This window comes from Talpa occidentalis, unplaced genomic scaffold (assembly GCF_014898055.3).
Source record: "Talpa occidentalis isolate TD23 unplaced genomic scaffold, MPIMG_talOcc4v2.1 talOcc4.5, whole genome shotgun sequence".
NCBI lineage: Eukaryota > Metazoa > Chordata > Mammalia > Eulipotyphla > Talpidae > Talpa > Talpa occidentalis.
The window spans coordinates 84,622,494-84,642,027 of record NW_023604861.1 but is presented as its reverse complement, the minus strand read 5'-3'; the positions used below and the strand labels follow the sequence as shown (position 1 = coordinate 84,642,027).

The window sequence follows — 19,534 nt, the reverse complement described above, 5'->3', positions numbered from 1 at the left end:
TCTTTTTCTTGTTAATATAATTCTTATGTGTTGTGTTGCCAGCCATCACGTTCAGCCTCCCATCTAAGCTGCTTGAGATCTAGCCATGGTGTTCAAGGTTTTTTTTAAACGAAGTCCTCACATTTCCTCACCCTTGGACAGCTGTTGGTGGCTTAGATCACTATGAGAACAAAAGTGAGATAGCTAACCACTGTGGCACCACATATTGTCATGAAAATTGCCAATGGTGAGACTAATACACACTACAATCACTGTTTCATGCATTACAAAACAACAATAATGAAATTTCCACTGGCCATCAGATCCAGGAATTGCTGTACTAAATAAAAATATTCTACTTTATCTATAGTAAATGAGAAGCTGGAGTTAAAAAACTCATTAGAAAATATTTTAGAAGCCACAATCTCATCTCCAATGCTGAAATTCTATTATAGGATTTTGCCTGAAATTTTGCAATGATATAAAACTCACTTGCTAGCTTTTTTATATAGGCTTTTCCACTGTTAAATGGCTCTATTAGAGAATTCTTTCTTTTATCAAGTTGAAAAACAGCCACCTTATGTTATATAGTCTCATTTTACCCTCTACACTGGTAATTAGCAAACTTTTTAATAAAAGTCCAGCTAGTAAATGATTACAACTTTGTTGGTCACATATGGTCATATTCTTTTATTGGTTTCTATATACCTTTTAAAAATATAAAATCCAGGGCCTCCCTGATGGTGCAGGGGTTAAAGACAGCACTATCAAGCTATCAGCAGTCATTGCAGCACTGAGTTCAATCCCCAGCAGGCCAGGGAACAACCCACATGGCGCAGCAGATCTCTCCTGTCTTGCCCTCTGCTCCCCTCAGCAGTGTATTTCAGTGCATCTGCCTGTTCTGCTCCCCACTCTCTCTGGTGACTCCTCTTAACAGCCCCCCCACCCCCTGGCACCTCTAGCTTACAACCCAGTTCTTACATGCATAAATAAATAAATCTTTAAAAATAAATAATTAAAAATACAAAATCCACTCTTAGCTCGTGTAAAGTACAAAATCAGGCTTGGCCTATGGCCTGTAGTCATAGTCATCTATTTCCACTATAAAATCTGGTGCTATCAACATGTTTATGATATTATGAAACTAAAACTGACTTTGCTGATCCACATCAGAGAATACATTGGCATTAATACATCATTAGCTTAAATTTGAAAAGAACTTACTGAGTTAACTCCTATTCCTACTCTTCTACAAAACTCTGACAAGACAACTTGGATTGAATCCCATCCCCCTGACAAAAACTAATTCTAAAATATGTAGCTGCTGCATTTTTTAATTTCATAGTTCAGGTATAAAACAATTTAAATTAACCTATTGCTTAAGGACTCATATATATCCACAGTATAATTCTATCTCCTACTTTTGTGATTTGAAAGGTATTTAGAGTTTACCTTTTGTGAAGAACTACTAAATTAGTTTTACTGAACAGAGAAAGCAGTAAAATCTACCTGATCTAAGACATTTAAGCTCTTTATCTAATTTTTGGGTCTGAAAACTTGAAAATAATAACATATGCCTTAGTTAATTGTAAGTATCTAATGAGGTAAATATAAATATTTGGGTTTTTTTGTTGTTGTTTGTTTAAGAGTCATGGTGTCACCACTGCTGAGAGAAACAGTCAAAGGATGACATGACATTTCTTAGTTTACCCTAACGAAAATCTGCAAATTCAGGACTAAGGGGGCACATCCCACTAGAGAGGCAGTCATGTTTCTGTCTTCTATGACAAGAGGGCATAACAACTACATATTTAACATATCTAGACCTTCTGGCTAGTGTGGATAACCAAAAAACACCTTTCTCAGCTCTACAGAACTCCTCAAGAAAGGATGTTGTTGCAGGGCTTGCTGTTGCCCAAAATATTTTACAAATGTGAGGTATTATTACTAGTTAAAATAAAGAGGCATTACCAAGCAAAGGAGAACACAGGAGATCTCTGTTGGATTCCTTTACATGATTTTCTGATTGGGTCAATACACCTTCCTCCAGAGAGGGGAAATCTGTCACTTTGGTCTCTTCCTCTCTCACATTAAACCTGGTCTTAGGTGTAGTCAAAGTTTGGGAAGAGTCCATTTCTTGAGGAAGACAATCCCAAGATTCTGTTCTCTAAAACAATAGTTTTAAAAGAAAGCATGCTAAGTCATTATTGAGTTAAGATACATATTAATATTTAGACTAGAATGTCCAGTCACAAAGCATATCGTTTCTAATTTGATGACATTCAAATGAAGTCAAATCAAAATGGTTTGGAAAAAGGAAAGGTATTTTTTTCCATTTTTCGTAATATTAAGTACCTGTTAAATCTCTTCCCTGTACTACCTACCTTTTAAAATCACTGTCATACTTTAAGAATTAGTTCTGGTCATTAAAACAACAAATTTGATTGTGCATGATTAAATTTTATGACTTGATTACATTAAGAGAGAAAAAATATTTTCCAAACCTAAAGCTACAATATTCTCATTTTACCAAATTCTTACTATGCTAGTTTCTAATGGACTCTTAGCTCCTTTTAGTATATTTTTTCCCAATATTTAGAAGCTTTATTGTTGAATTTCAGTCCCCACTATCCCAAAAAATGAATACAGATGATCCCAGTAAATAACATGGAATCTTATCTAGTGTATTTCTATGCTGTTACAATACTCTGTGCCCTTTTCAGTAACACATTGTGAAGCAGATTTACATTTAAGAACAGAAAAAGAAAAAAATTAGAAAAAAGAAATTTTAAAGATATATATATGCAAAACACAGGCCCAAAATCTGATTTCTAATTCCGCAAAACATAACATTACCATGAAACGCCTCTCAATTTTTGTACTTGTCTTTTGATAAACCAGTAACAAATAATTCATGGACTGGCATCAATACACAGACCACACTATGTAGCAGGTTGAATTAAATACTAATGATAACCAGTTTTATAGGCATTTTCCTTATAAATTTGGTATTAATAGTTGAGTTCTTCCTATTATGCCATAAAAGTGTCTTTTATTTTCATATTTAACTAATCTGATTAAGAATAAAGCATAAATTTGATTGTTATAAAATTTTTCCCAATTAAATCCAATAAGGTATATCAATAAATATCTTTATATCTCACACTCTTATAAGGTAGTTTAGGTTTTTAATCATATTTGCTAGTATTATCCTTAACATTTTCACAATAGTCATAAGATTAATCAAGATTTTAGACAGCTTTGCCTTGTTTTCTAACCTTGCTCCATAACTTGGTTCTATATTTATTATTTACAAGGAAATTGAATTTTCCTTAAAAATATGAAAGAGTTCATCAATGAATCCATTAAGGCCAGAAACCTTTTTGATAGCTGGTACTATTCTAACATTCTCAATTTCCTCCCCAATAGCATTAGTCTACCTCTATACTTTTATATGTTTGCATTAAAATCTTTCATTAAAGCTTTTTTTTTGACTAGATTAGAAATGTAACCACTTTTTCTTCTTGAATTTACTATATTTTCTAAGAATTATTTCCATTTTTTCTTTACTATACTTCCTATGTGCAGTTTTTTATGTATCTGAAATTTTCATTAAATAATAAATTCATTTGGTTGCACATTTACTTATTTAAATATAAAGATGAGAAGATGACATATTCATAGAAACCTATGCTTAGATGTAAATGTATTGATTTTCATTGTTTTTAAATAGTCTATTACTAAACTTTTCTTTGATCCACTTGAATATTTTTAAGAGAACATGTATTTTTTTATTCCTAAATGACCCAAATTCCATACAAAGAAGATGTATTACAATTTAGAAAGATTTTCACAAATATTTTAAAACAAGACTTTTTTCTCTTGAGTCATTGTCACTATCTAAAATTCATTAATCAACTGCTTTTTCAGTAAGTTTAAAAACAAAAATACACAACTATTCATTACCTAGTACCAGTTATTTAAACATATAAATGCAAACAGAAAAAAATTTTTGAAAGAAACATCCTAAAACTTAGCACTACTCATTTATGGCTTGTGAGATTATAGAACAATAGAATTTTGACATTAAAAAATGTTTCGACACTACGTGATTTGCACATCAAAGACATCTTTACAGATACATCACCCAAAGCAGTGATAGTGAAGGCAAAGATAAACAGCTGGGACTACATCAAATTAAAGAGCTTCTGCACAGCAAAAGAGACAATAACAAAAACAAAGAGAAACCCCACCGACTGGGAGAACATTTTTGCACCCAACACTAATGATAAAGGACTGATCACAAAAATCTGCAAAGAGCTGATGAGACTCAACAACAACAAAGAAAATAACCCAGTCAAAAAATGGGCAGAAGAGCTAAAAAGAAACTTCTCTGAAGAGGAAATGCAAATGGCCAACAGGCATATGAAAAAATGTTCAACATCACTTGCAATCAGGGAAATGCAAATCAAAACTACCATGAGATACCATCTTACACCAGTGAGAATGGCACATATTAAAAAAACTAGCAACAACAAATGTTGGCGAGGGTGTGGAGAAAAAGGAAATCTCCTGCACTGTTGGTGGGAGTGCAAACTGGTCCAACCACTATGGAGAGCTGTATGGAGATTTCTTGACCTACTAAACATAGAGCTTCCATATGATCCAGCAATTCCACTCCTAGGTATTTACCCAAAGGACACAGAAACATCAATTCCAAAGAGCACCTGCACACCTATGTTTATAGCAGCACTGTTTACAATAGCTAAGCTTTGGAAACAACCCAAATGCCCAAAAATAGATGACTGGATCAAGAAGATGTGGTACATATATACCATGGAATATTACTCAGCATTCAAAAAAGATAAACACATGCAATTTGCAGCAACATGGATGGCACTGGAAGGGATCATGCTCAGTGAAATAAGCCAAAAAGAAAAAGAAAAATACCGGATGGTCTCACTCATAGCAGGAATCTAGAAAACTTAAATAAGGGACCAGGAAAATGAATAACTATAAGAAAGTGAAAATCAAAATCAACAAAAAGCTATGAACCAGAGATACTTTTTGGGGGGTGGAGGGCGGGAGGGGAGGGATTGGGGTCAGAATGGGGGGGTTGCAATTGTATGGGGAATATAAAAATAAAATTTATTATAAAAAATAATGTTTCGATCTTTTCTATAGTTAATAAATAAGTCAAATTTATATCATCAATTTGCTATTAAAAACATGTTTTGAGTTGATTTTTGTGTATGGTGTGAGGTAGTAGTCAAGCTTCATTCTTTTGCATGTAGCAACCCAGTTTTCCCAGCACCATTTCTTGAACAAACTTTCTTTGCTCCAATGCATATTCTTTGCTCCTTTTGTCAATTAGTTGACCATAAATCTGTGGGTTTACTTCTGGATTTTCTATTTGATTCCATTGGTCTGTGTGTCTGTTCTTGTTCCAATACCATGCAGTTTTGATGATTATGGCTTTGTAGTATAGTTTGAAGTCTGGGAGTGTGATGCCTCCATTCCCTTCTTTTATTTTTTTCAGGAGGGCTTTGGCTATTTGGGGTTTTTGGTGATTCCATATGAATTTCATGAATAATTGTTCTATTTCTTTGAAGAATGACAGTGAAATTTTTATTGGAATAGCATTGAATCTGTATATTGCTTTCGGTAGGATGGCCATTTTAATAATGCCTATTCTTCCAATCCATGAGCAGGGGATGTCTTTCCATTTCTTTGTGTCTTCTTCTATTTCTTTTAACAGTGTTTTATAGTTTTCTTTGTATAGGTCCTTTACCTCTTTTGTTAGATTTATTCCCAAGTATTTGATTTTTTTTTTTGTTTCGATAATAAAAAGGATGGTTTTCTTGATTTCTTCTTCTTCAGATTTATTGTTTGTGCATAGGAAGGCTACTGACTTTTGCGTGTTGATTTTGTATCCTGCCACTTTACTGAACTGATTGATGAGTTGAATTAGTTTTTCTGTGGAGTTTTTGGGGTTCTCTATGTATATTATCATATCATCTGCAAATAGTGATAGTTTGACTTCTTCTTTTCCTATTTGGATTCCTTGTATGTCTTTCTCTTGTCTTATTGCTCTGGCTAGGACTTCCAGTATTATATTGAAAAGCAGTGGTGAGAGTGGACATCCTTGTCTTGTTCCAGATCTTCATGGAAATGCATTCAGCTTTTCACCATTGAGAATGATACTGGCTGTTGGCTTGTCATATAAGGCCTTTATGATGTTGAGGTATGTTCCTTGTATCCCAAGAATTTCAAGGGCTTTTATCATGAATGGGTGTTGCACTTTGTCGAAAGCTTTCTCAGCATCTACTGATATTATCATATAGTTTTTATCTTTCTTTTTGTTGATGTGTTGGATAATGTTGATTGATTTTCAGATGTTGAACCATCCTTGTGTCCCTAGAATGAATCCTACTTGGTCGTGGTGAATTATCTTATGGATACATTGTTGGATTCAGACAGCTAAAATTTTATTGAGGATTTTTGCATCAGTGTTCATTAGGGAGATTGGCCTGTAGTTTTCCTTTTTTGTGTTGTCCTTGTTCGGTTTTGGTATTAGTGTAATGTTGGCTTCATAGAACGTGTTTGGTATTGTCCCTTCCTTCTCAATTTTTTGGAAGAGTTTGTGAAGGATAGGCACTAATTCATCTCTGAATATTTGGTAGAATTCATTTGTAAATCCATCAGGTCCTGGGCTTTTGTTTTTGGGGAGGTTTTTGATTACCATTTCAATTTCGCTGCTTGTAATGGTCTGTTTAGGTGTTCTATTTCTTCTTTATTTAGCTTTGGGTGACACCATACACAAAAACCAACTCAAAATGGATTAAAGAACTAGACATAAGACCAGAAACCATAAAATACATAGAAGGAAATATAGGCGAAACACTACATGATATGCATATCAAAGACATCTTTACAGACACATCACCCAAAGCAGTGATAGTGAAGGCAAAGATAAACAGCTGGGACTACATCAAATTAAAAAGCTTCTGCACAGCAAAAGAGACAATAACAAAAACAAAGAGTAACCCCACCGACTGGGAGAACATTTTTGCACACAACAGTAATGATAAAGGACTGATCACAAAAATCTGCAAAGAGCTGATGAGACTCAACAACAACAAAGAAAATAATCCAGTCAAAAAATGGGCAGAAGAGCTAAAAAGAAACTTCTCTGAAGAGGAAATACAAATGGCCAACAGGCATATGAAAAAATGTTCAACATCACTTGCAATCAGGGAAATGCAAATCAAAACTACGATGAGATACCATCTCTACACCAGTAGAATGGCACGTATTAAAAAAACTAGCAACAACAAATGTTGGCGAGGGTGTGGAGAAAAAGGAACTCTTCTGCACTGTTGGTGGGAGTGCAAAGTGGTCCAACCACTATGGAGAGCTGTGTGGAGATTTCTTGACCTACTAAACATAGAGCTTCCATATGATCCAGCAATTCCACTCCTAGGTATTTACCCAAAGGACACAGAAACATCAATTCCAAAGAGCACCTGCACCCCTATGTTTATAGCAGCACTGTTTACAATAGCTAAGCTTTGGAAACAACCCAAATGTCCAAAAATAGATGACTGGATCAAGAAGATGTGGTACATATACACCATGGAATATTACTCAGCATTCAAAAAAGATAAACACATGCAATTTGCAGCAACATGGATGGCGCTGGAAGGGATCATGCTCAGCGAAATCAGCCAGAAAGAAAAGGAAAAATACCAGATGGTCTCACTCATAGCAGGAATCTAGAAAACTTAAATAAGGGACCAGGAAAAATGAATAACTATAAGAAAGTGAAAATCAAAATCAACAAAAAAACTATGAACCAGAGACACCCTATGGGGGGGTGGGGTTCGGGGAGGGGAGGAATTGGGGTCAAAATAAGGGGGTTGCAATTGTATGGGGAATATAAAAATAAAATTTATTTGAAAAAAAAAGAAAAAGAAACATGTTTTGTACATTTTTGATATTAGAAATAAAATAAGAAAACTATGAAATTTCAATTTCTTCTTTTGAGAGTACTTCATTCCATAGAGGAGAGTGGGCTATGAAGTATTTTAAAGCCAGAGAATTCCAATCCTTCTGTGATTCTACAGTAAAACCTTAGTCCCTGACTCATCTTACAATCCCTCTGATTTGACCAAGATTTGAATCTGGCCCATAATTTATTCTTCACCACTGGTAAGGACCTATCCATTTGTTCTCCTGGTCATCCTCTGACTTCCACAGACCACTTACTCTACTGTAACTTCTCAACTGCAATCATTCTTTAACTTTATGAAGACAACTATCCTATCACATTTATACCTTCCATCATTCCTTTCTTTGCTGTATTTCCCTCTTTACCTATCTGAGAGTTCAAAGCTACCTATATAATCAATGCTTTACAAACATCTTTAACTTTCTTGCTAGTTCATTTCTGGCTGAACATTTTCCTTCTCTGAATTCCATTTATATCTAAGCATACAACAGCACATTTCAGAAAGAAGCACGCATTCAGACTTTTTTTTTAAAGATTTTATTTATTCATTTATATAAGCACTGGGTACAGTCAGAAGCTTGGGAGGGTGAGAGAATTCACCAGAGCCAGAGCGAGGAACAGAACAGGCAGACTGACGAAATACACTGCTGAGGGGAGCAGTGGGCGGCAGGAGAGGTCTGGGCGCCATGTGGGACCCTCACCAGTGGCTGGGGATGGAACTGGTGCTGCAGAGGCTGCGAGCAGCTTTGCAGCCCAGCGCTCAACCTCTGTGCCACCAGGGGAGACCCCAGACTGTTTTTTTCTTTAAACTGATGACTGAAACTCAAGTGCACTCAGTTGTGCCTGGAAATTATACTACATATTCTTGGTGATCTCACTACTAAAACTCTGAACTCCCTCTGGACTACTGAACTCTCTCATTTTCAACTGATAATATCATCTCCTACTTCAGTAAGTGAATATAAGGAGATGAAACTAGCTTATCATCCTACCAACAGATCCAGAATCCATTATCTACCTTGATTTTTATCTTATTACCAAAAAAACCTCAACCTATCAAAAGTTTTCCCATCTAATTCCATTCCCCCCATTGGTTTGTCTTCCTATATGTAACTCTTCCACTTTCCTTCAACCATTTTTCCCTCTATGGAATTATTCTTCTCCCCATGGAAACATAGTCTTATAACTCCCCATCATAAAATAAATTTTAGAAAACACCTCTTTTCTTTCTGCATGTTTTGTTAAGTTTCTATCACACAATGTCTCTTTGTATTACAATACCCTTCTAAATCAAGATTAAAAAGCCCTCAAATTGGGCCTCCCCAGTGGTGCAGCGGGTTGAGCACAGCGCTGTGAAGCTGTCCAGAGCCTCTGTAGTGCAGGTTCGATTCCCCGGCCAGCCAGGTAGATACCTACATGGCATGACAGACCTCTCCTGCTTGCCTGCTGCTACGCCTCAACAGTGCCTTTGGTCTGTCTGCCTGTTCTGTTCCCCACTTTGTCTCTGGTGAAACCTCTCACCCTCTCATGCCTCTGGCCTATTCCCCAGTTCTTCCAAAAATAAAAATAAATATTAAAAAAAAAAAAGCCCTCAAATTTCTGAATATTTTTGACAGATGTCAGCAGGGATAACAAATAAAGTGACTGAATAAAAACAAATTTTGAGGGCAAATCAATTAAACCTCACCAAAAAAGTTATGCAGTAATTAACAGTGTCAAGTGCTATTTATTGCACGCCAGGATGAAGACAGAAAAGTGTTCACTGTATTTAGCTAATAAATGCTGTTGGCGACATCTGCTTTCAGAATTGAAGTCAGAACACAAAATAAACCAAAAAAAACGCTGTCTGTGGATTACAGGAACTCAATATTGTTAAGATGTTGATTCTCTCTAAACTGATTTATAAACTCAAGACAATCTTAATCAAAATTGGGCAGATTTCTCAAATAGAAACTGAAAGAAATTCAAAAAATCTAGCATAAACAAAGCCATTTCTAAAGACGGAAAAGTGGGATAACTCAGACTATCTGATGTCAAAACCGTAGAGTAATGCAAAAAGTTATGTTGAAATGATAGACATATAAGTCAATAGAATAGAGAATACAAAAAAAGATGTCAAGGAATCCACTAGAGAAAAAGACTATTTTCAGCAAAAGAGATAACAATAAATATTCTTATATAAAGGGGAAAAAAAAGAAACTGGACCCTTATTTCATAACATATACAAAAGTCAACTCAAAATAGATCATAGACACACACCACACACACCCCAGTCATGAAACATTTGGTAATGTTTGGAGACATTTTAGATGGTTACAATTGTGAGAATATTACTGATTTAAAAAAAAAAAAACCCACAGGATGAAAAAATATGAGAACATGATAGATAATACACCCAGAATGAGTTAAAATTACAAAAAAAAAAAAAAACACCTGACAATAATAAGAGCTGCCAAGGATTCAAAGCAACCAGAGCTCACATACATACTGGAGAATACAAAATGCTAGTCACTTTGGAAAATAGTTTGGCACTTTCTTATCTTACAAATATTATTACCAGATCAGTCAGCAATCCTGTTCCTAGGTATTTACTCAAGAGAAAACCATATTGTCTATTAAAAACCTGTACATGAATGGAATGCTACTCCATAATAAAAATTTTAAAAGAACAAACTATTGGTTCATACAAACACATGAATCTCAAAAGCATGTGCCAAGTAAAAGAAGTCAGATTCAAAAGTCTAAAAAAACTATAGGGACAGAAATCAGATCACTGGTTCCCAAGGTCTAGCAATAAGAAAGATAACTGACTACACAAACGGGTAAAAGAACTTTCTTGGGGTGATAGCAACCTTATATATAACAAATCAAATGTGGTATAAAGCTCATCATACAGTACACCAAAAATGAAGTTTGCTACATTTAAAGTATACCTCAATAAATCATTATTTTTAATGAGTAAGGTATCAGGAAATAAAGACAATTTTTTGAAAATGTTCTTAATAGGGTAGCAGAATATTAAAAATGGAGTAGTAATTGAAGGGAAGGAGAGGATGAGACATTGGTATCAAGCTGCTACAGATGAGAAGGTCTAGACTGTGAACATGCATTGAGAGGGAATAGAAGAAAGTTGAGAGGGCAAATATAAGAAAAGACACCTACGGGTTGGATCAAATATCTAAGAATTTCATGCATAAGATAAGACAAAATAGGCTGACGTGAAAGAAACTAAGAGAAGATACTATAGCAAGGGCTGTAGCTTTCAGTGAATAAAAAGGTAATTCAGATAACAGAAACAAGGATGAATGAGCAGAATAACCAGAAGGTGAAAAGAATTATAAAGTGGCATAAAGTTCTAAGGAATTATGAGGAATCCAGAAGAAAGGCAGAAATGAAAATATACAGAATCCACCCAAGGCTTGTATTTTATAAGAAAAGAACAAAAGAAAGACATCTATTTTCAGACTTTGCTCTACCATAAACATGCCCTCAAAGAATATTAAATAACTCAGGGAGGCCTCCTGGTGCTTACCACAGGCTGTGTTTTTTACACTGACTGTATAGATAGAGGAGGCAAAGTAAACCTACCCTATATAAACTCCAGCCAGGCCCTTTGGCTGGCCTGTATTATGAATGGGGGTACATAGAGTTGAGGAAGGATTGAAAATCTAACTTGTTCCCATTTTCTCTAGGCAACATATGGAGGTATGGAGAGGACTAAGTTGTAGTTCCATGTGAACCAAAACATTTGGGCCAGAGAGTGATTATTGTTCTTTACTGGGAAAAAAAAAAAAAAAGAAGGAAAAAAACCTACTTAGGGATATACCCCTATATTCATTTCCTACGGCTGCCATAACAAAGCTATAAAAACTAGTGGGGCAAGGGTAGGGAAGAAATTATCTCAGAGTTCTAGAGGCGAAGTCTGAAGTCACAGGGTTGAATTCAGCTTACATCCAAAGCTACTAGGAGCAGGTTCTTCCTTACATCTTAGCCCCAGGCATTCCTTGGCTTATGGCAGCACAACTCCAGTCTCTGTCTTCACATGGTGTTCTCTCTTATAAGGACACCAACCATACTGCATTAAGAGCCCACCCTACTCCAGCGTGATCTCATCTCAATTTAAGTAATTATATCAGCAATTACCCTATTTCCAAATAAGTTCACATTCTGAGGTTCTGGAGATTAGGACTTTACCCCATCACTTTGAGGGACACAATTCAACCCATAATGATCCCACTTCCATTTAATGATTCCAAAGTACTGTGCTGTTCCTAGTCTGGGGTTCTCTCAACCCCTTACCCTCGGTGACAGCAAATCTCATTTCTTGCATATCTTGCATCTAGTGGATAACTGACGGTACTAGAAGAAATGTGATACTCAGGTTAATACTCAAACTTAAATATTTACAATCATTGAGTAAGGCTACATTTTTCCACAACGAACATGAGCTTTTTTTCTTATATGCTCAAAACTTTCTATTCCTTTTAAGTATATGACTATATTCTAGATCAGTGGTTTCTTAAAATGTGATCCAAGGATAACTGTGGGTCACGGTTAACCCTTTCAGGGAACCTGTGTGGACCTATCTTTTCTAACTTCCTATTGTGTAAGACAGCATTTTCTTCACCTGCTTAAACCAAAACAATACATCCCAAAAGACCAAATGCAGAAGCAGATAAGAAAATCCAATTGTAATAGTTAATTTTATGTGTCAACTACTGGGCCACAGGGTGCCCAGATGTTTGGTTAAACATTATTCTGGGTATGCCTGGCTGAGATTAACTTTAGACCCATAGACAGAGTAAAGCAGACTGCCCTTTCCAATGTGGGTAGGTCTTATGTAATCCATTAAAGGATTAAACAGCAAAACAGACAATGCAAGAGAGAATCTACTCTCTGCATGTTTGTCTTCAAGCTGAGATACCAGTCTTCTCTTGCCTCCAGACCCAGAGGAAGAGTTAAACTTACACATCAGCTGGTCTGTTCCTGGGCATTCAAATTTGGACTACAACTTACACCATAGGTATTCCTGGTCCTAGGCCTTCAGAGTCACACTGGAACTATATTATCAGCTTTACTAGCCTCCAAGTTGCAGATATTGTGAACTCTCAATCTCTATAATCATATGAGCCAATTCCTTTTAATATATATATACATACAGATGTATTGACATAGGTATGTATGTATATGTCTTCTACTGGCTCAATTTTTCTGGAGAACCTTTCTAAAATAACAACTGTTTCTGACATTAAAATATATGCAAAAAATATAAAAAACAATGCCACCCATCCAAATAGTATTTTTTATTTTGGAAAACAGTCATTTTTCATTTTAAAATATATTATTTATGTTACTATGTAATGAATTATTTTAAAATAAATTTTATATGATTTTAAAATTATAATATTTTAATGTTTCAATTTCTAATAAGCAAAATATTGATGTAGATATAGATATTGATATAGTCTATCAAAGTATCAAATGATTTTGAAGAATATACAGGAGTCCTGCAGGACGATAGGGAGGGGTATAGAAAATGAACTAGTATATAAATAAGGTTGTTAAAGATCTATCAGAAAAACAGATTAGAGTAATTCGTAATTCATCTTTCCATTCTTTACAGCTGAATCAGAATTTCTCATGCTGTTTATCAACGGAGTTTGCCAGTTAAACAAGACATACCTGATCACCCCTATATCCCCACTGAGCTTTTTTTTCCAAACGGACCACATTAGTATCAAAAATCTGCATTCCACTATTGTCTTGACAGACACTATTGTCTTGTTGCCATACATGATGGGTCAATGGTACAACCTGAAAATCAAAAGCAGATTTAAATAGAGTAGCAACACAATCACTGTGATTATACAATAAAACCTAACAACTTATAAAATATTTTGACATTTATAATAACCTTTTGACTTCAAAAACACTGTCCAAGTTATTACCTTCCCTTTAAAAAAAAAGGGACTGAAGGTTATCAGTTAGGAACTCATCATACTTTCCAATAAACCACAGCAATCTCTTTAATTTCCTATACCCCAGAGGTAAAAGAAACAAACATAAAAGAGCAAGTTATTTGTTTTAAAAACTTAGTCAGGCTTGTTTTGTGAAGTCAGGGGTTGAAGCAAGACTCTCCATTATGTGAATGGAGACAATACTTATGACTGCCACCCAAGGCTGAAACAATGCAAATGGAAACGATCACAGGCAATCAAACAAAAATTATCTAAATCAAGTCACCCACTAGATTCTGGGAATAATTCCTGAGAGTTTCAACAATAGTCCTGGAGAACAGTAACCCAAATATTCTAATATAAGACCTCCTTCTAAAGAAGCAGCCACAAGGGACATGGCAGAGACAACCCCAAAAGTACCAGGTAGAGTAGGTGCAATGAAAGACAAAACAAAATAGCACTCTGCTAAAAATGAGATTACAAACTACAGTTTCAAAAGACTTTAAAATAAGAACATCTCAGATCCTTAAAGAGATAAAGACAGTGCCCATAAAAACTCATCTTCCCAATCCCCTACATGTGCCTGAGCCTCAAGGAAAATCTGCAGAATTTAGAGTTGGATTCAGCCAAAGGATTAGTTGCTAGCTGGGACTTCTGGGAGAGCATCACTGGAAAAGTCTATCTTGACCCACCTTGATCAGATGGCGATTACAGATCACTATTTCCACTGGAGCAGCTACAGCACTGAAGGAGGCACATATGTATAGCAATCTGCAACACCAGCATCCACAGCACACACAGGGAAGGCTGGACTCTCAGGAAGTCCCCATCCCATCCTACACCAAGATGATTCATGACCCAGTCACTCTAACTAGAGACACAGATTCAGCCAACACCAGAAAGCACAGTATTCAAGACCAAGACCATAAGAAATACCCTATGAACTATAATTCTAACTCAAGACAGTTGCAGGAGGAATGGAAAAGAAAGCTTTCTAGCTGATAACATAAAAATAATCACAGACTACCAAACAGAATGTAGAGGGAGAGGAATTCATGCCAATCATTAGATCAAGACAAAACTCGGGGGGCCGGGGGAATTCTATTTCAAAAGTTCTAACTAAATTTCCAGAAAAATAATTCAAAGCAATAGTCTTAGGATGCTTAGTGAAATTAAGAGAACAGTGAATGAGCAACATGAGAGATAAAACAAGGGCAGAGAAAATAAGAAAAATAGAAGTCAGAGAGATAGAAAATGAAATAGTTGAAATTAAAAAAAAAAAAAATACAGCAGTAGAGCTCACCAGCAAAATCATTGAGGCTGAGGAACAAATCTGTGAGAAGACAGGGTAGTGGAAATCAATCAAAAAGATAAGCAGAAAGAAAAAAGATATAAGAAAAATTAAGACGGGCCTCCCCAGTGGTGCAGCAGGTTGAGCACAGCACTGTGAAGCTGTCTGTAGTATCTGTAGTGGCGGTTCGATTCCTGGCCAGCCAGAGAGATACCCACATGGCACAGCAGACTTCTCCTGTCTCTCCCGCTGCTCCCCTCAGCCGTGTTTTCAGTCCATCTGCCTGTTCTGCTCCCCGCTCTGTCTCTGGTGAATCCTCTCACCCTCCCACGCCTCTGGCCTGTACCCCAGCCCAGCTCTTGTATAAATAAATAAATCTTAAAAAAAAAAAAAAAATGAAGACAACGTAAGAGACCAATGAGACAGCATCAAGAGGAACATACATATTATAAGAATTACAGACGAAGAGAGAAAAAAGAGCAGAAATCCTATTTGAAGAATAGTCAAGAACTTACCCAAGCTAGGGAAGGAAACAGACATTCAAATACAGGAAGTTCAAAGTATCCCATACACAATAAACCCAAACAGACCACAGCAAGACAAGACAAATAATAATTTACAAGGAAAAAATTAAAAGAGAGAACCTAAAAGCAGCTATAGAAAAGTGGAGTCACCCTCATGAGGACACTCATCAGACTGTCAGAGGATTTCTCAGCGACACTTTGTAGATCAGAAGGAAGTGGCAAGAAGTACTCAAAGCTTTAAATGAAAAAACTCAACCCATGAATTCTCTATCCAGCTTGGCTAACATTCAAAATTGAAGGAGTGATAAAGAACTTTACAAACAAACAGTGGAAGGACTATATCTCCTCTAAAGAGGTTTTGCAAAAAATATAAAAGGATCTATTTTAAAACAAAAACAAATCTCACTAGAAGCATTAAGTGCCCCAAAACAACAGAGAGGAAGTGAGTAAGAATGGAGTCTGATTGAATAAATCTAGGATTACCTTGCTTTCAATTTAAGGTAGCTTCTAAATATACAACTCTATGTATAAGCCTTATGGTAACCTTGGAGAAAAAAATAAAATAAAATGGGAGGCAACACAATACAAATGGGAGCTTTCAAAATATAAGAACAAGAGAAGAACAAACAGCAAAAAATCCAGACAATAACTAGTAAAATGACAAAACATGTATCAATAATTACCCTAAATGTCAATGCCTTAAATTCACAATTAAAAGCACAGAGTGCTACTGGATCAGAAAAACAAAATGTAACCTTCCATTGGCTCCAGGAGACAATCTGAACTCCAGAAATCAAACACAGACTCAAAGTAAAAGATTGGAAAATATTTCTACAAGTAAATAGAACCCTAAAAAGGGCAGATACAATCATACTTGTATCAGATAAATAGACTTCCAGCTAAAAAAAGGTGACAAGAGACAGGTATGGACGTGAAAATGGGTTCATCATAAAGACGTAACTTTCATGAACATGTACGCACCAAATGAAAGAGCACCAAAATACACATGGCAACAACTAAAAGACCTAAAAAGAGACACTGACAGCACAATAAAAGTGAGGAACTTCAACATCCCACTTACACCGGTGGACAGAAAATCAACATGGAAAGAACAGCCCTCAATGAGAAATTAGATCAGATGGATTTACTAGATATTCATAGAGCACTCTAACACCAAAAAAGTTGAGTAAAAAAATCATATAAGTTGCACATGGAACATTCTCAGGGATAGACCACACACTGGACTGCAGAACAATTGTCAGTAAATTTATGAAGACTGAAATCATTTTAAGTATCTTCTTTGATAACAATGGCATGAAACTAGAAATCAACCACAGAAAACAAGAAACAGCTCAAATATGTGGAAACTAAACAAAATGGTACTGAATGGGCTAATAAAAAAAAAATCAAACAATAAATTAAATAATACCTGGAAACAAACAATGAAGACATAAAATGTCAAAAACTACGGGGTACTGGGCCTCCCCGGTGGCACAGCAGTTAAGCGCTGGGTTGCAAAGCTGCCCGCAGCCTCTGCGGCACCTGTTCGATCCCCGGCTGCTCCCCGGCCACCAGGGGAGGGTCCCACATGGTGCGCAGACCTCTCCCGCCGCCCGCTGCGCCCCTCAGCAGTGTACTTCGGTCCTTCTGCCTGCTCTGCTCCCCGCTCTGGCTCTGGTGAATTCTCTCACCCTCCCGCGCTTCTGACTGTACCCAGTGCATGTATAAACAGAACAAACAAACAAACAAACAAATAAATAAATAACATGCCTCTATTTAAAAAAAAAAAAAAAGAAAGAAAAACTACGGGCTACTTAAAGGCAGTGCTAACAGTGCTAACAGTTCATTATGGCAATGCAGGCCCACATGAACAAGAAAGAGCTCAAATAAATAAACTAACTTTGATATTAAGGTTCTAGGAAAACAAATGAAAATGAAAGTCACTAGAACAAAGGAAATAATAAAAATTACAGGGGAAGTAAATGAAAAATCAAGAAAACAAGCACAAAAGATCAATGAAACCAAAAGCAGTTCTCTGAAAAAATAAAATAGACAAACCTCTACAGAGGCTAAGAAAAATGAAAGAAAACTCCAATAAATAAAATCATAAATGAAAGAAGACCCACAGCTAACATGATACTTAATGGTGAAAAACTGCCAAAGTCTTTCTTGTAAGATGAGGTATAAGGAAAGTACGTACACTTTTCACCACTACTATTCAACACAGTTTTGGAAGTTCTAGTTAGAGGCTTTAGGCAAGAAAGACAAAAGGAATACAAATTAGTAAATAAGTAAAAGTATTTGCAAATGACATAACAGATACAGAAAACCCTGAAGACTGCACTAAAAAAAACTATTAGAAACAATAAGTCAGTACAGAAAAGTGGCAAGTTACAAAGTCAATATAAGAAAATCTGTAACATTCCTATATAAAACAACAAACTAAAAAAGAAATCAAGAAAACAATATCATTTTCAAATACATCAAAAAGAATTAAATACCTAAGAAGAAACTTAACAGAGAAGGTGAAAGACTATAAGGAAAACTATAAAATGTTATTAAAAGAGAAGACACAAAGAAATGTAAAGATACATTGTCAAATGGCCATCTTACCTAAAGCAATATAAAGATTCAAAGCAATTGCTATCAAAGTTTCAATGTCATTCACGAAAGGTATAGAGGAAACACTTCTGTAATCCATATGGAACCACAAAAGAGCTGAATAGTCAAAACAATGTGTGACTCAAAAAAAAAGAAGACTGGTGGCATCAAACACCTAGATTTCAAATTACACTACAAAGCTATAGTAATCAAACAGTAGAATATTGACATAAAGAGACACACTGACCAATGGAATAGAATTGAGAGTCCAGAAAGAAATCCACAATTACATGGACAGTTAATTTACCACAAAGGAGACACACATATAATACAGGGAAAAGAAAATCTCTTCAAAGAATGGAAAGACCACAATCTCAAAACATAAACAAAAATCAACTCAAAATGGATTAAAGACTTAGAGGTAAGACCTGAAATCACAAAATACATAGAAGGAAACAGACAAAAAACTCCATGACATTGATTTCAGTGATACCTTTGGGGACTTGACTCCATTGGCAAGTGACACAAAAGCAAAAATTAAAAAATGAATGACATCAAACTAAATTGTTTCTGCACAGCAAAGAAACCACAAAAAAAAAAAAAAGAAAAGAAAAGACACTAATGAGTGGTAGAATATACTACATCTTATACATCCACAAAGGCAGTAGCACACCCAGGAATTACAAAGAATTCATACACTCAACAGAAAGAAAGCAAATACCCCAATTTAAAAAATGGGTGGAAGAATTAAAGACACTTTTCCAAATGAGACATACAGAAAGCCAACAGGTACATGAAAATAGCTCAAAATTACTGGTCATCAGGAAAATGCAAATCAAAACAACAGTGAGGTACTACCTCACAGCTATAAGAATGGCCCATTACAAAAAGGACAGAAACAAGTGTTGGTGAATGAGAGCGATCAGACCATCCAATAGGTCACACAAATAGCCATCATATACCAACTTCAGCAGAACCTTAAAACAAAAATTAACTGAAGTAACTTATAAGACAATGGAATGGAATCTAAACAAAACATAAAAGGAAGCCATCAAAAAACAAAAAGAGGGGCCTCACTGGAGGCCTAGGTGTTACATCTCAGTGCTGTTACTGTGACAGCCAGAGTTCAATCCCGGGCCAGGAAGCTAATCCACATATGGTGCAGCAAACC

General features: G+C 35.7%; 1 protein-coding gene and 1 non-coding gene across 8 annotated transcripts in view; one reads left to right on the top strand and one right to left on the bottom strand.

Annotated features, from left to right (window-relative positions):
* The window catches only part of ALMS1 (ALMS1 centrosome and basal body associated protein), a 136,101-nt gene that overhangs the window by 108,661 nt on the left and 7,906 nt on the right, over positions 1–19,534 (bottom strand). For 4 of the 7 annotated variants that reach the window (XM_037527631.2, XM_037527633.2, XM_054701731.1 and 1 more), the window contains exons 2-3: positions 13,673–13,804; positions 1,951–2,146 (exon numbers count right to left, since the gene is read on the bottom strand). The exons of 1 other annotated variant lie outside the window; for it this stretch is intronic. In XM_037527631.2, coding sequence (XP_037383528.1) covers positions 1,951–2,146; positions 13,673–13,804 — 328 coding nt within the window. Of the gene's footprint in view, positions 1–1,950; positions 2,147–12,289; positions 12,318–13,672; positions 13,805–19,534 lie in introns of those variants that run through there. 2 more of the 7 variants (XM_054701732.1, XM_054701730.1) reach the window with 2 other exon arrangements.
* On the top strand, positions 11,506–11,637 carry LOC119260036 (small nucleolar RNA SNORA51). The gene has a single exon (XR_005128676.1). It is a non-coding gene; the product is annotated as a small nucleolar RNA SNORA51 (small nucleolar RNA).